Source organism: Musca autumnalis, unplaced genomic scaffold, assembly GCF_047663935.1.
Source record: "Musca autumnalis isolate F117 unplaced genomic scaffold, ASM4766393v1 scaffold_2, whole genome shotgun sequence".
NCBI classification, from domain to species: Eukaryota; Metazoa; Arthropoda; class Insecta; order Diptera; family Muscidae; genus Musca; species Musca autumnalis.
The window spans coordinates 199,259,123-199,272,728 of NW_027411755.1; the positions used below are offsets into that span (position 1 = coordinate 199,259,123).

A 13,606-nucleotide genomic window follows, 5' to 3' on the forward strand; every position below is an offset into this window, starting at 1 on the left:
TTTCACTAGTAGCTCAACAATGATTCACTAGTAGCTCACCAAAGTGTCACTACTAGCTCAAGGAAGGTTCTCTAGTAGCTCACCAAAATTTCACTAGTAGCTCACCAAAGGTTCACTTATAGCTCACAAAAGTTTCACTAGTAGCTCACCAAAGTGTCACTACTAACTTAAGGAAGGTTCTCTAGTAGCTCAGCAAAGGTTTGTTTAATGACTTGGAATATTATTTGTAGGTTATGTACAGTTTTTGTTTCTGTTTGGAATGAAATTGTAACAAAATAAAGGAACAAAGCAATAAAAAATAGAATAAAATTTATTAAAATAAAATATAAAAATAAAAACAAATGTATATAACAAAAACAACAAAATAAATTCGTAAAAATATAAATAACAAAAAAAGTAAGGTTAAAAAAATAAAACTTATATCACAATATTGCACCAGCTTGGCCTGCTACTTGATTTTTGGGAGATCTCGTCGAAATCATTTGACTAGAATAATATTCAATTAATTTTCGTTTGTTTTTTTACATTAAAAAACTGAAACTGACTAGAATTTTGTTATGAAATATTAAATAATACAAATATTATATAACATTAATTTTTAAATTTAAAATGTTTTATAGGAGAACGAAACTACTTCTTTGCTTTTCTGCAATAACTTCATTTAAGTAACGATTATACAAAAGCTGCTCCTCACCTAAATGGATGCCAGAAATCGCTAATGTGGAAAAATAGCTCATTTTTGTTAATACTATTATTATTCAATTTAGTTTTTTGTTGCTTAATAAAAACTCTTCGCTAAGGTTTTAGTATGGCACTGCAAGCTTCACGGTTACATCAGTTTGTTTTTTTGTTGTTGTAGTATTTCTTTTTTGGAAAGTTATGCTTAACTTTTTCTTCCATAAAGTATTTGCTCTAATTTTAGTTTTCTATTCCAAGTAATTGCTAATAGAGAGAACTTAACAAAAATACCTTCTAACATCGTTTTACATTTGACGTTTCATTAGAATACCTTTTGGTTTTTTTTGCTTTCCTTTGGTCCATGCTTCCCATCCATCCATTTAAAACTCAAATAACATATCATAGTTGTCGACCTGCCGCAGCGGTACAGCATCATTAAAAGCTTCACTCAAATAGTTGGTGATAATCGAGGGTAATTTCAATTTTGTTAAATCCGTTTTTGATTTAATGTGTTTCATAACTTCGGCCCGACAACGATCCTGCAGATGGCCAATGTCGCTGCGTGTACTTTTCAGGGTCATTTCTGTTTTGGCTGCTGTCGAACAAACAATTGGATAGAGGGGTTCTTTGATCTGCAAATGAGGGAGAGAGAGAGAGTAATGAGAATGTGAAATATTGTAGGATATGTTGTCTTTACTAGGCTCACTAATGGTTCACTAGCTCACCAAAGGTTCACTAAGCTCAACAAAGGTTCACTAGTAGCTCAACAAAGGTTTACTTGTAGCTCAACTAGCCTCTCCATAGGATCGCTAGGGTCACCAAATTTTCAGTAAGCTCAAAAAAGGTTCATGTTCACCTAAAGTTTACTGGGCTCATCAAATATTCACCAGTAGCTCACCAATGGTTCACTAGTAGCTCACCAAAGGTTCACTAGTAGCTCAAAAAAGGATCACTAGTATCTCACCACTGGTTCAATTGTGACTCACCTAAGGTTTAATAACAGCTTAAAGATTTTTAAAAGCCTCAAGCGACCAAAACATTAGGATTTTTTTTAGATTTTTGAAAGCCTCCCAAGGGATCACAAAACTTGGATTTTTTAAAGATTTTTAAAAGCCTCCGAAGTAACCACAAAACATGGATTTTTTAAAGATTTTTAAAAGCCTCCGAAGTAACCACAAAACATGGATTTTTTAAAGATTTTTAAAAGCCTCTGAAGTCACCACAAAACGTGGATTTTTTAAAGATTTTTAAAAGCCTCCGAAGTCACCACAAGACGTGGATTTTTTAAAGATTTTTAAAAGCCTCCGAAGTCACCACACAAGACGTGGATTTTTTAAAGATTTTTAAAAGCCTCCGAAGTAACCACAAAACGTGGATTTTTTAAAGATTTTTAAAAGCCTCCGAAGTCACCACAGAACGTGGATTTTTTAAAGATTTTTAAAAGCCTCCGAAGTCACCACAAAACGTAGCTTTTTAAAGATTTTTAAAGGCCTCTGAAGGGACCACAAAAGCTAGGCTCACCAAAGGTTCAATAGTTGCTCACTAAAGGTTCTCTAGGATCACCAAAGTTTCACTAGTAGCTCATCAAATGTTCAATAGGCATACTAGCTGCTCGCAGAAGGTTCACTTTGCTCAATAGTAGCTCGCAGATGGTTCACTTTGCTCACTAGTAGCTGGCGAAGGGTTCACTAGGCTTAACAAAGGTTTACTAGGTTCACCAAATATTAGCTGGTAGCGCACCAAAAGTTTAATAGGCTCGCCAGAGGTTACCTAGGCTCATCAAAGGTACACTAGTAGGTTAACAAAGGTTCAATAACCTTACCAGACTCACCAAGTATTCAATAGGCTCACCAAAATTTCACTGGGATTACCTAAGGCTCACTAGTAGCTCATCAAAGGTTCACTATTAGCTTACCAAAGGTTCATTAGGCTCACCAAAGGTTCACTAGTAGCTCAACAAATGTTCAATAGGCATATTAGTAGCTAGCAGAAGGTTTACTTTGCTCACTAGGGGTTCACTAGGCTCACCAAATATTCACTAAGCTCAACAAAGCTTCACTAGTAGCACACCAAAGTTTAATAGGCTCACCAAAGGTTCAATAACGTTACCAAAGGTTCATTAGAATTAACTAAGGCTCTAGTATTAGTATTAGGCTCTAGTATTAGCTTACCAAAGGTCCATTAGCCTCACCAAAGGTTCAGTAGGCTCACCAAATGTTCTCTATGCTCAACAAAAAAGTTCACTAGGCTCAACAAAGGTTCACTATTTCACCAAATGTTAACAAGCCTCACCAACGTTTCACTAGCCTCACCAGAGCTCAACTAGTAGCTCACCAAAAGTTTACTAGGTTCATCAAAGGTTTACTAGTAGCTCAACAAAGGTTCACTAGCCCCGCCAATGGTTTTCTGGACTTACCAAAGATGAACTAGGTTCAACAAAGGCTCACTACTAACTCACCCAAAGTTTACTAGGCTCACCAAAAGTTCACTAGGCTTAACAAAGATTCACTAGTAGCTCACCAAAGGTTCACTAGGCTCACCAAAGGTTCACTAGTAGCTCACCAAGGGTTCTCGAGGCTCACAAATATTCACTAAGCTCAACAAAGGTTCACTAGTAGCGCACAAAAGTTTAATAGGCTCACCAAAGGTTACCTAGGCTCACCAAAGGTTCACTAGTAGCTTACCAAAGGTTCACTAACCTCACCAAAGGTTCACTAGACTTACCAAGTATTCAATAGGCTCACCAAAGGTTCATTAGGATTAACTAAGGCTCACTAGTAGTTCGAAAGGTCCATTAGCCTCACCAAAGGTTCACTAGGCTCACCAAAAGTTCTCTATGCTCAACAAAAAAGTTCACTAGGCTCAAAAAAGGTTCACTATTTAACCAAAAGTTCGCAAGCTGAGGCTAGTGAACCTCACCAGAGCTCAACTAGTAGCTCACCAAGAGTTTACTAGGTTTATCAAAGGTTTACTAGTAGCTCACCAAAGGTTCACTAGCCTCGCCAATGGTTATTTGGGCTTACCAAATATGAACTAAGCTCAACAAAGGTTCCCTACTAGCTCACCAAAAGTTTACTAAGAATATATAGGCTAACCAAAGGTTCACTAGTAGTTCACTAGACTCACCAAAGGTTTACTAGAATTAACTAAGGCTCACTAGTAGTTCATCAAAGGTTCACTATTAGCTCACCAAAGGTTCACTAGCCTCGCCAATGGTTTTCTGGGCTTACCAAATATGAACTAAGCTCAACAAAGGTTCCCTACTAGCTCACCAAAAGTTTACTAGCCTCACCAAAGGTTCACTAAGATTAACTAAGGCTCATTAGCCTCTCCAAAGGTTCACTAAGATCACCAAATGTTCTCTATGCTCAACAAAAAAGTTCACTAGGCTCAGCAAAGGGTTCACTATTCTACCAAAAGTTCGCAAGCCTCACCAAAGATTCACTAGTCTCACCAAAGTTTCACTAGCCTCACCAAACCTCAACTAGTAGCTCTCCAAAGGTTCACTAGTAGCTCACCAAGGGTTCTCGAGGCTCACAAATATTCACTAAGCTCAACAAAGGTTCACTAGTAGCGCACAAAAGTTTAATAGGCTCACCAAAGGTTACCTAGGCTCACCAAAGGTTCACTAGTAGCTTACCAAAGGTTCAAAAACCTCACCAAAGGTTCACTAGACTTACAAAGTATTCAATAGGCTCACCAAAGGTTCATTAGGATTAACTAAGGCTCACTAGTAGTTCACCAAAGGTTCAGTATTAGCTTTCGAAAGGTCCATTAGCCTCACCAAAAGTTCACTAGGCTCACCAAAAGTTCTCTATGCTCAACAAAAAAGTTTACTAGGCTCAACAAAGGTTCACTATTTGACCAAACGTTTGCAAGCCTCACCAAAGGTTCACTAGCCTCGCCAATGGGTTTCTAGGCTTACTAGCTCACCAAAAGTTTACTAAGAATATGTAGGCTAACCAAAGTTTAACTAGTAGCTTACCAAAAGTTCACTAGGCTCACCAAAGATTTACTAGGATTAACTAAGGCTCACTAGTAGTTCATCAAAGGTTCACCATTAGCTTACCAAAGGTTCATTAGCCTCACCAATGTTTCACTAGCCTCACCAAAGTTCAACTAGTAGTTCACCAAAAGTTTACTCGGTTCACCAAATGCTCACTTGGCCCACCAGAGGTTCACTATTTTGCCAAAGATTCACTAGGTTCACTAAAGATTTACTAGCTCACCCAAGGTTCACTAGCTTACTAAAGGCTCAATTACTTTCTTACCCCGTCGTCTCTAAATAATCTAAGGTAAAGCCAGTGTTCCCTAGCTAAACGAGAGTTACATAGCTGTACCAGCTTCTCTAGCCTCATCCACTTGTCTTACCCCAAATTCTTTTCAATTTTTTTCACACTTACCTTATCCAATCCACGAAAGGCCACACCCAAACATTTGCCATCCTTATAGTACGTGAGTGTACCCTCTATGCCATCGAATAGAATACCCACAATTGTGGCTTGATTCTCCTTAAAACGTTCCGTATACATAAGGGCCACCCCCTTATGCCAGAGGACACCCTTATGCGACAAACCCCAACCGTGTTCATTTTCACCCAACATATTGCGAAATGAGTTGGCATGTAGCCGTGCTTTGCGCGTACCAATTCCGAACATAATGCTTGTACCGAATATTCTCTGTGAAACGTGTAGCTCCCAATAGAAGCGACCATTGTTGAGTGGGCGTTTACCCTGAACACCGGCCGTTCCTTTACTCCAGTTGGGGTGGAAATGTACGGTGCGATCATTTTGACCACTCAATACAATTTCCTTAGAACGATGCCTACGACTCCAGGTCCAATTGTCTTCACAACCATGTTCAAGAGGTATTGTGACTTTTTTGCTGCTACTGCTCAGCCGCTTTGAGGCATTCGATATGGAACTATTGTTTGTACGGACTGAACGTTTACGTTGGCGAGGTGAAGCGGCATTTGGGGAAGTGGCTGTATTGGGACTGACACTCCCACTGCTGCTACTGCTATCGCTTGATGTCATTGTTGTTGTTAGTGTTGCTGCTGCTGCTTCAGTTATCTTTTGAAGTGGTAATTCAATTTGTTGTTAGTTGTTGATGAATGCTCAAGAGATTTGTTTCTTCTGCTTCGTTTTCTACTTCTTCGTCTTCTGTGAATACAAATTGTTTCCGTAGCTCTTCATATTACAATTTCTAGACCAGATTGATCAACAATCTGTGTGTTAGTGCGTGTGTGTGTTGCCTACACAGATGTTAGGATGTTACCTTGAGTATCCTCCTCTTTTCAATTGCAAGTGTCAATTAGGACACTTTCGCTTGCCAACTATTCTGTTCTACTTGTTGGCCAGCAACATATGGAGGCCGTTGTCCTCGATTTCCTAGGCTTTTTAATTTATTGTTTGTTGCTGTTCTTGTCAGTTTGTTGGCAAACCTAAAATGAAAAAAAAGAAACAACAATGTTTGAGGCTTTTGTATTTGCAGTTGTGTAATAAATTATGGCCTAGAATGGGAACACCACCACATTGTGCACCAGATAGCCTCCAGTATGTGCTCCACAAAGGAATAAAAAAAAAACATTTCTTTACATTTGTTTGATTTTTTCTATTTCACAAATTAAGGAAATTCAGGACAAGACATTAATAGAGATTTAGATTTGGCTCGTTGGCATTGGTAATGTGTTCGAGTTCATCAAGGGCTTATATACATTTCAACTGCTCATCAGAGGATCAATAATTTATCCCAAGAATTTAAAACAAAAAATTAAAAGCCTTCAAAATTTGGATTTTTTAAAGATTATTAATAGCCTCTCAAGGGACCACAAAATTAGGATTTTTGACAACAATAACCACCCAAACATAGTCTCCCGAACGTGGATTTTTTAAAGATTTTTAAAAACCTCTTTTGGAGCACCCAAAGTGGTCAGAAAACGTGGATTTTTTAAAGATTTTTTGGAGCACCCAAAGTGGTCAGAAAACCCACTGACCACCCAAAGTGGTCAGAAAACGTGGATTTTTTAAAGATTTTTTGGAGCACCCAAAGTGGTCAGAAAACCCACTGACCACCCAAAGTGGTCAGAAAACGTGGATTGTTTAAAGATTTTTTGGAGCACCCAAAGTGGTCAGAAAACGTGGATTTTTTAAAGATTTTTTGGTGCACCCAAAGTGGTCAGAAAACGTGGATTTTTTAAAGATTTTTTGGAGCACCTAAAGTTGTCAGAAAACGTGGATTTTTAAAGATTTTTTGGAGCACCAAAAGTGGTCAGAAAACGTGGATTTTTAAAGATTTTTTTTTGGAGAACCCAAAGTGCTTAAAAAACGAGGATTTTTGTAAGATTTTTTGGAGCACAAAAAATGGTCAGAATGCGTTTATTTTTCAACGATTTTCTTAACACCCAAAAAAACGTGGATTTTTTAAAGATTTTTGGAGCACCCAAAGTGGTCGGAAAACGTGGATTTTTTAAAGATTTTTTGGAGCACCTAAAGTGGTCAGAAAACTTGGATATTTAAAGATTTTTTGGAGCACCCAAAGTGGCCAGAAAACGTGGATTTTTTTAAGATTTTTTGGAGCACCCAAAGTGGTCAGAAAACGTGGATTTTTTAAAAATTTTTTGGAGCACCCAAAGTGGTCAGAAAACGTGGATTTTTTAAAAATTTTTTGGAGCACCCAAAGTGGTCAGAAAACGTGGATTTTTTAAAAATTTTTTGGAGCACCCAAAGTGGTCAGAAAACGTGGATTTTTTAAAGATTTTTTGGAGCACCCAAAGTGGTCAGAAAACGTGGATTTTTTAAAGATTTTTTGGAGCACCCAAAGTGGTCAGAAAACGTGGATTTTTTAAAGATTTTTTGGAACACCCAAAGTGGTCAGAAAACGTGGATTTTTAAAAGATTTTTTGGAACACCCAAAGTGGTCAGAAAACGTGGATTTTTTAAAGATTTTTTGGAACACCCAAAGTGGTCAGAAAACGTGGATTTTTTAAAGATTTTTTTTGAGCACCCAAAGTGGTCAGAAAACGTGGATTTTTTAAAGATTTTTTGGAGCACCCAAAGTGGTCAGAAAACGTGGATTTTTTAAAGATTTTTTGGAGCACCCAAAGTGGTCAGAAAACGTGGATTTTTTAAAGATTTTTTGGAGCACCCAAAGTGGTCAGAAAACGTGGATTTTTTAAAGATTTTTTGGAGCACCCAAAGTGGTCAGAAAACGTGGATTTTTTAAAGATTTTTTGGAGCACCCAAAGTGGTCAGAAAACGTGGATTTTTTAAAGATTTTTTGGAGCACCCAAAGCGGTCAGAAAACGTGGATTTTTTAAAGATTTTTTGGAGCACCCAAAGCGGTCAGAAAACGTGGATTTTTTAAAGATTTTTTGGAGCACCCAAAGTGGTCAGAAAACGTGGATTTTTTAAAGATTTTTTGGAGCACCCAAAGTGGTCAGAAAACGTGGATTCTTTAAAGATTTTTTGGAGCACCCAAAGTGGTCAGAAAACGTGGATTTTTTAAAGATTTTTTGGAGCACCCAAAGTGTTCAGAAAACGTGGATTTTTTTTAAAGATTTTTTGGAGTACCCAAAGTGATCAGAAAACGTGGATTTTTTAAAGATTTTTTGGGGTACCCAAAGTGGTAAGAAAACGTGGTATTTTTAAAGATTTTTTGGAGCACCCAAAATGGTCAGAAAACGTGGATTTTTTAAAGATTTTTTGGAGCAACCAGAATGGTGAGAAAACGTGGATTTTTTAAAGATTTTTAGGAGCATCCAAAGTGGTCAGAAAACGTGGATTTTTTAAAGATTTTTTGGAGCAACCAGAATGGTGAGAAAACGTGGATTTTTTAAAGATTTTTAGGAGCATCCAAAGTGGTCAGAAAACGTGGATTTTTAAAGATTTTTTGGAGCACCCAAAGTGGTCAGAAAACGTTGATTTTTTAAAGATTTTTTGGAGCACCCAAGTGGTCAGAAAACGTGGATTTTTAAAGATTTTTTGGATCACCCAAAGTGGTCAGAAAACGTGGAGTTTTTAAAGATTTTTTGGAGCACCCAAAGTGGTCAGAAAACGTGGAGTTTTAAAGATTTTTTGGAGCACCGAAAGTGGTCAGAAAAGTGGATTTTTTAAAGATTTTTGGAGCACCCAAAGTGGTCAGAAAACGTGGATTTTTTAAAGATTTTTTGGAGCACCCAAAGTGGTCAGAAAACGTGGATTTTTTAAAGATTTTTTGGAGCACCAAAGTGCTCAGAAAACGTGGATATTTTAAAGATTTTTTGGAGCACCCAAAGTGCTCAGAAAACGTGAATTTTTTCTGAGCACTTTGGTGCTCCAAAAAACGTGGATTTTTTAAAGATTTTTTGGAGCACCCAAAGTGGTCAGAAAACGTGGATTTTTTAAAGATTTTTTGGAGCACCCAAAATGCTCAAGAAACGTGGATTTTTTAAAGATTTTTTGGAGCACCCAAAGTGGTCAGAAAACGTGGATTTTTTAAAGATTTTTTGGAGCACCCAAAGTGGTCAGAAAACGTGGATTTTTTAAAGATTTTTTGGAGCACCCAAAGTGGTCAGAAAACGTGGATTTTTTAAAGATTTTTTGGAGCACCCAAAGTGCTCAGAAAACGTGGATTTTTTAAAGATTTTTTGGAGCACCCAAAGTGGTCAGAAAACTTGGATTTTTTAAAGATTTTTTGGAGCACCCAAAGTGCTCAGAAAACGTGGATTTTTTAAAGATTTTTTGGTGCACCCAAAGTGGTCAGAAAACGTGGATTTTTTAAAGATTTTTTGGAGCACCCAAAGTGCTCAGAAAACGTGGATTTTTTAAAGATTTTTTGGAGCACCCAAAGTGGTCAGAAAACGTGGATTTTTTAAAGATTTTTTGGAGCACCCAAAGTGCTCAGAAAACGTGGATTTTTTAAAGATTTTTTGGAGCACCCAAAGTGGTCAGAAAACGTGGATTTTTTAAAGATTTTTTGGAGCACCCAAAGTGCTCAGAAAACGTGGATTTTTTTAAAGATTTTTTAACACCCAAAGTGCTCAGAAAACGTGGATATTTTAAAGATTTTTTAACACCCAAAGTGCTCAGAAAACGTGGATTTTTTTAAAGATTTTTTAACACCCAAAGTGCTCAGAAAACGTGGATTTTTTAAAGATTTTTTAACACCCAAAGTGCTCAGAAAACGTGGATTTTTTAAAGAGTTTTTGGAACACCCAAAGTGGTCACAAAACGTGGATTTTTTAAAGATTTTTTGGAGCACCCAAAGTGGTCACAAAACGTGGATTTTTTAAAGATTTTTTGGAGCACCCAAAGTGGTCAGAAAACGTGGATTTTTTAAAGATTTTTTGGAGCACCCAAAATGGTCAGAATACGTGGATTTTTTAAAGATTTTTTGGAGCACCCAAAGTGGTCAGAAAACGTGGATTTTTTAAAGATTTTTTGGAGCACCCAAAGTGGTCAGAAAACGTGGATTTTTTAAAGATATTTTTGGAGCACCCAAAGTGGTCAGAAAACGTGGATTTTTTAAAGATTTTTTGGAGCACCCAAAGTGGTCAGAAAACGTGGATTTTTTAAAGATATTTTTGGAGCACCCAAAGTGGTCAGAAAACGTGGATTTTTTAAAGATTTTTTGGAGCACCCAAAGTGGTCAGAAAACGTGGATTTTTTAAAGATATTTTTGGAGCACCCAAAGTGGTCAGAAAACGTGGATTTTTTAAAGATTTTTTGGAGCACCCAAAGTGGTCAGAAAACGTGGATTTTTTAAAGATATTTTTGGAGCACCCAAAGTGGTCAGAAAACGTGGATTTTTTAAAGATTTTTTGGAGCACCCAAAGTGGTCAGAAAACGTGGATTTTTTAAAGATATTTTTGGAGCACCCAAAGTGGTCAGAAAACGTGGATTTTTTAAAGATTTTTTGGAGCACCCAAAGTGGTCAGAAAACGTGGATTTTTAAGAGATTTTTTGGAGCACCCAAAGTGGTCAGAAAACGTGGATTTTTAAGAGATTTTTTGGAGCACCCAAAGTGGTCAGAAAACGTGGATTTTTAAGAGATTTTTTGTAGCACCCAAAGTGGTCAGAAAACGTGGATTTTTTAGAGCACCCAAAGTGTTCAGAAAACTTGGATTTTGTAAGGTTTTTTGAAGCACCCAAAGTAATCAGAAAACGTGGATTTTTTTAACGATTTTTTGGAGCACCCAAAGTGCTCATAAGAAGGGGGTTTTTACAGCACCCAATGTGGTCGGAAAGCGTGGATTTTTTAAAGATTTGTCAAAAAACGTGGATTTTTTAAAGATTTTTTGGAACACCCAAAGTGGTCAGAAAACGTGGATTTTTTAAAGATTTTTTGAAGAACCCAAAGTGCTCAAAGAACGCGAATTTTTTAAAAATTTATTGGAGCCCCCACAGTGCTCAAAAAATGTGGATTTTTTAAAGATTTATTGGAGCACCCAAAGTGCTCATAAGAAGGGGGTTTTTACAGATTTCTTGAAGCACACAAAGTGCCCATAAAACGTGGAGTTTTTAAAGACTTTTTTGGAGAAAACAAAATGCTCAGAAAACGTGGATTTTTTAAAGATTTTTTGGAGCACCCAAAGTGGTCAGAAAAAGTGGATTTTTTAAAGATTTTTGGAGCAACCAAAATGATTAGAAAACCTTGATTTTTTTAAAGATTTTTGGAGCACCCAAAGTGGTAAGAAAACGTGGATCTTTTAAAGATTTTTTGGAGCACCCACAAAACGTGGATTTTTTAAAGATTTTTTGGAGCACCCAAAAAGGTCACAAGACGTGAATTTTTTAAAGATTTTTGGGCACCACCCAAAGTGTTCAGAAAACGTGGATTTTTTAAAGATTTTTTGAGGCACCCAAAGCGCTCCGAAAACGTGGCCTTTTTAAAGATTTTTGGAGCGCCCTAAGTGGTCAGAGAACGTGTATTTTTAAAGATTTTTTGGAGCAACCAAAGTGGTCAGTAAACGTGGCTTTTTTTAAAGATATTTTCGAGCAGAAAACGTGGATTTTTTAAAGATTTTTTGGAGTGCCCTAAATTCTCTGAAACCGTGGGTTCATTAAAGATTTTTTGGACACCCAAATTGTAGGAAAAATAGGATTTTTAAAAATTTTTTGGAGCACCCAAAAAGGTCGAAAAACGTGGAATTTTTAAAGTTTTTTTCGGAGCACCGAAAGTGGTCAGACAAATTTGATTTTATACAAATTTTTTAAAGATTTTTGGAGCACCCAGAGAACGTGGATTTTTAAAGATTTATTAACACCCAATATGCTCTGAAAATGTGGATTTTTTAAAGATTTATTAACACCCAAAGTGCTCAGAAAACGTGGATTTTTTAAAGATTTTTTTAAGACCCAGAAAACGTGGATTTTTTTAACACCCACAAAACGTGGATTTTTTTAAAGATTTTTTGGAGCGCCCAATGTGGTCACTAAACTTGGATTTTTTAAAGATTTTTTTGAGCACCCATAGTGCTCAGAAAACGTGGATTTTCTACAAATTTTTTGGAGCACCCAAAGTGCTCAGAATTCGTGGATTTTTAAAGGTTTTTTGAAGCTCCCAAAGTGGTCAGGAAATCTGGATTTTTTAAAGATTTTTTGGAGTACCCAAAGTGGTCAGAAAATTTGGGTTTTTTAAAGATTTATTGGAGCACCCAAAGTGCTCAAAAAACGTGGATTTTTTAAAGATTTATTGGAGCATCCAAAGTGGTCAGAAAGCGTGGATTTGTTATAGACTTTTTGGAGCACCCAAAGTGGTCGGAAAACGTGGATTTTTTAAAGATTTTTTGGAGCACACAAAGTGGTCAGAAAACGTGGATTTTTTAAAGATTTTTTGGAGCACACAAAGTGGTCAGAAAACGTGGATTTTTTAAAGATTTTTTGGAGCACCCAAAATGCTCAAGAAACGTGGATTTTTTAAAGATGTTTTGGAGCACACATAGCAACGTGCTTAAAAAAAGTGGATTTTTTTAAAGATTTTGCTTTCTGTTAAAATTAATGCCACTTACCCTCCCGTATTCGCTTCACAAATGTGATGTAGATATAGTTGAACTGGTACAGGATACAAAACTATGATTCGAGGCTACTCTGGGTAGTGCTGCAGCAACGGCAATGGATGATGTTGTGGTGCTCACTGGTGTTTCACAGCAAGTTTCAAAGCTATAAGTCGTCTCCACCAATGAAGAACCACTTGGTGTGGGTAAATCTAAAAATTCCTGTGACGATTGTAGGGATATTTCAGGCAGTAGTTGCTGTTGTTGTTCTTCTCCTACGCCTTCCTCTGGATATTGTTGTCCGGGTGGTGTTGAAGGTGTTGAGTTGTGATTTGCAATGCTTTGATAACCCGAATCTTGTAATGAAGATGAAGGTGTAACGTCGTAATCAAAAAGCGACTCTGAATCGTTTTGAGCTACTGGCTGATATAGCGTTGAGGAGCGGCTACTTGTCTCACCCGACACTGGATCTGCTGTTCTCTGTTGTTGCTGCTGATGATGTAGAGTCCTTTTTAATTCTCGTTTAATTTTCCTCAATTGTTTGTATTCCACATTACGGCCGAGTAGTCCACCACTTAGGGGACACCAAATCGATTGTTGTTGTTTGTGTACCTGCAGTTCCTGCAAATGGAAATGATGACGACAATAACCCTGTGGTGTATTTGCACAAAAGCGACAATTTTCCGCTCGTGTCCCTAGTGAACTTAGCACCGTGGATGCGGCCGTTGAGGGGGTATAGTGGGATGAGCCGGTGCCAGCTGTTGTGTGACGTCTACGTTTCGCTTTACGCGATTGACGATAATCTTCCAAATGGAATTTGGAACCTTTGGCTTCGGCGGCTTCTTTAATGAGGCGTGCGTTTTTCGGATTTATCCATCGGTCGTGAATGTGCAAAACCAGACGCTGACAGTAGAGACAAATGGATTTGAAGAATAGCAACAAAACGATAATCAT

The 13,606-nt window shown here is 37.3% G+C and overlaps 2 protein-coding genes across 2 annotated transcripts; both read right to left on the reverse strand.

Moving 5' to 3' along the window:
- Positions 1 to 456: 456 nt before the first annotated feature.
- Positions 457 to 5,714, reverse strand: SP555 (SPRY domain-containing SOCS box protein SP555). Its single transcript, XM_073970564.1, has 2 exons — positions 5,082 to 5,714; positions 457 to 1,310 (listed from the first exon to the last, which is right to left on the reverse strand). The coding sequence occupies exons 1-2, from the start codon at positions 5,712 to 5,714 to the stop codon at positions 1,059 to 1,061; spliced, it is 885 nt and encodes a 294-aa protein (XP_073826665.1). The 3' UTR covers positions 457 to 1,058.
- A 6,968-nt stretch (positions 5,715 to 12,682) lies between these two features.
- LOC141395115 (uncharacterized) lies at positions 12,683 to 13,606 on the reverse strand. Its single transcript, XM_073970563.1, has one exon. The coding sequence runs from the start codon at positions 13,604 to 13,606 to the stop codon at positions 12,683 to 12,685; it is 924 nt and encodes a 307-aa protein (XP_073826664.1).

Excerpts from the sequence above, each read along its gene's own strand:
- LOC141395115 (XM_073970563.1), bottom strand. The coding sequence starts at position 13,606 with ATGATTATCGTTTTGTTGCTATTCTTCAAATCCATTTGTCTCTACTGT.
- SP555 (XM_073970564.1), bottom strand. The coding sequence starts at position 5,714 with ATGACATCAAGCGATAGCAGTAGCAGCAGTGGGAGTGTCAGTCCCAAT. Across the intron at positions 1,311-5,081 it reads CCTTTCGTGGATTGGATAAG|ATCAAAGAACCCCTCTATCC; the intron begins GTAAGTGTGAAA and ends CCTCATTTGCAG.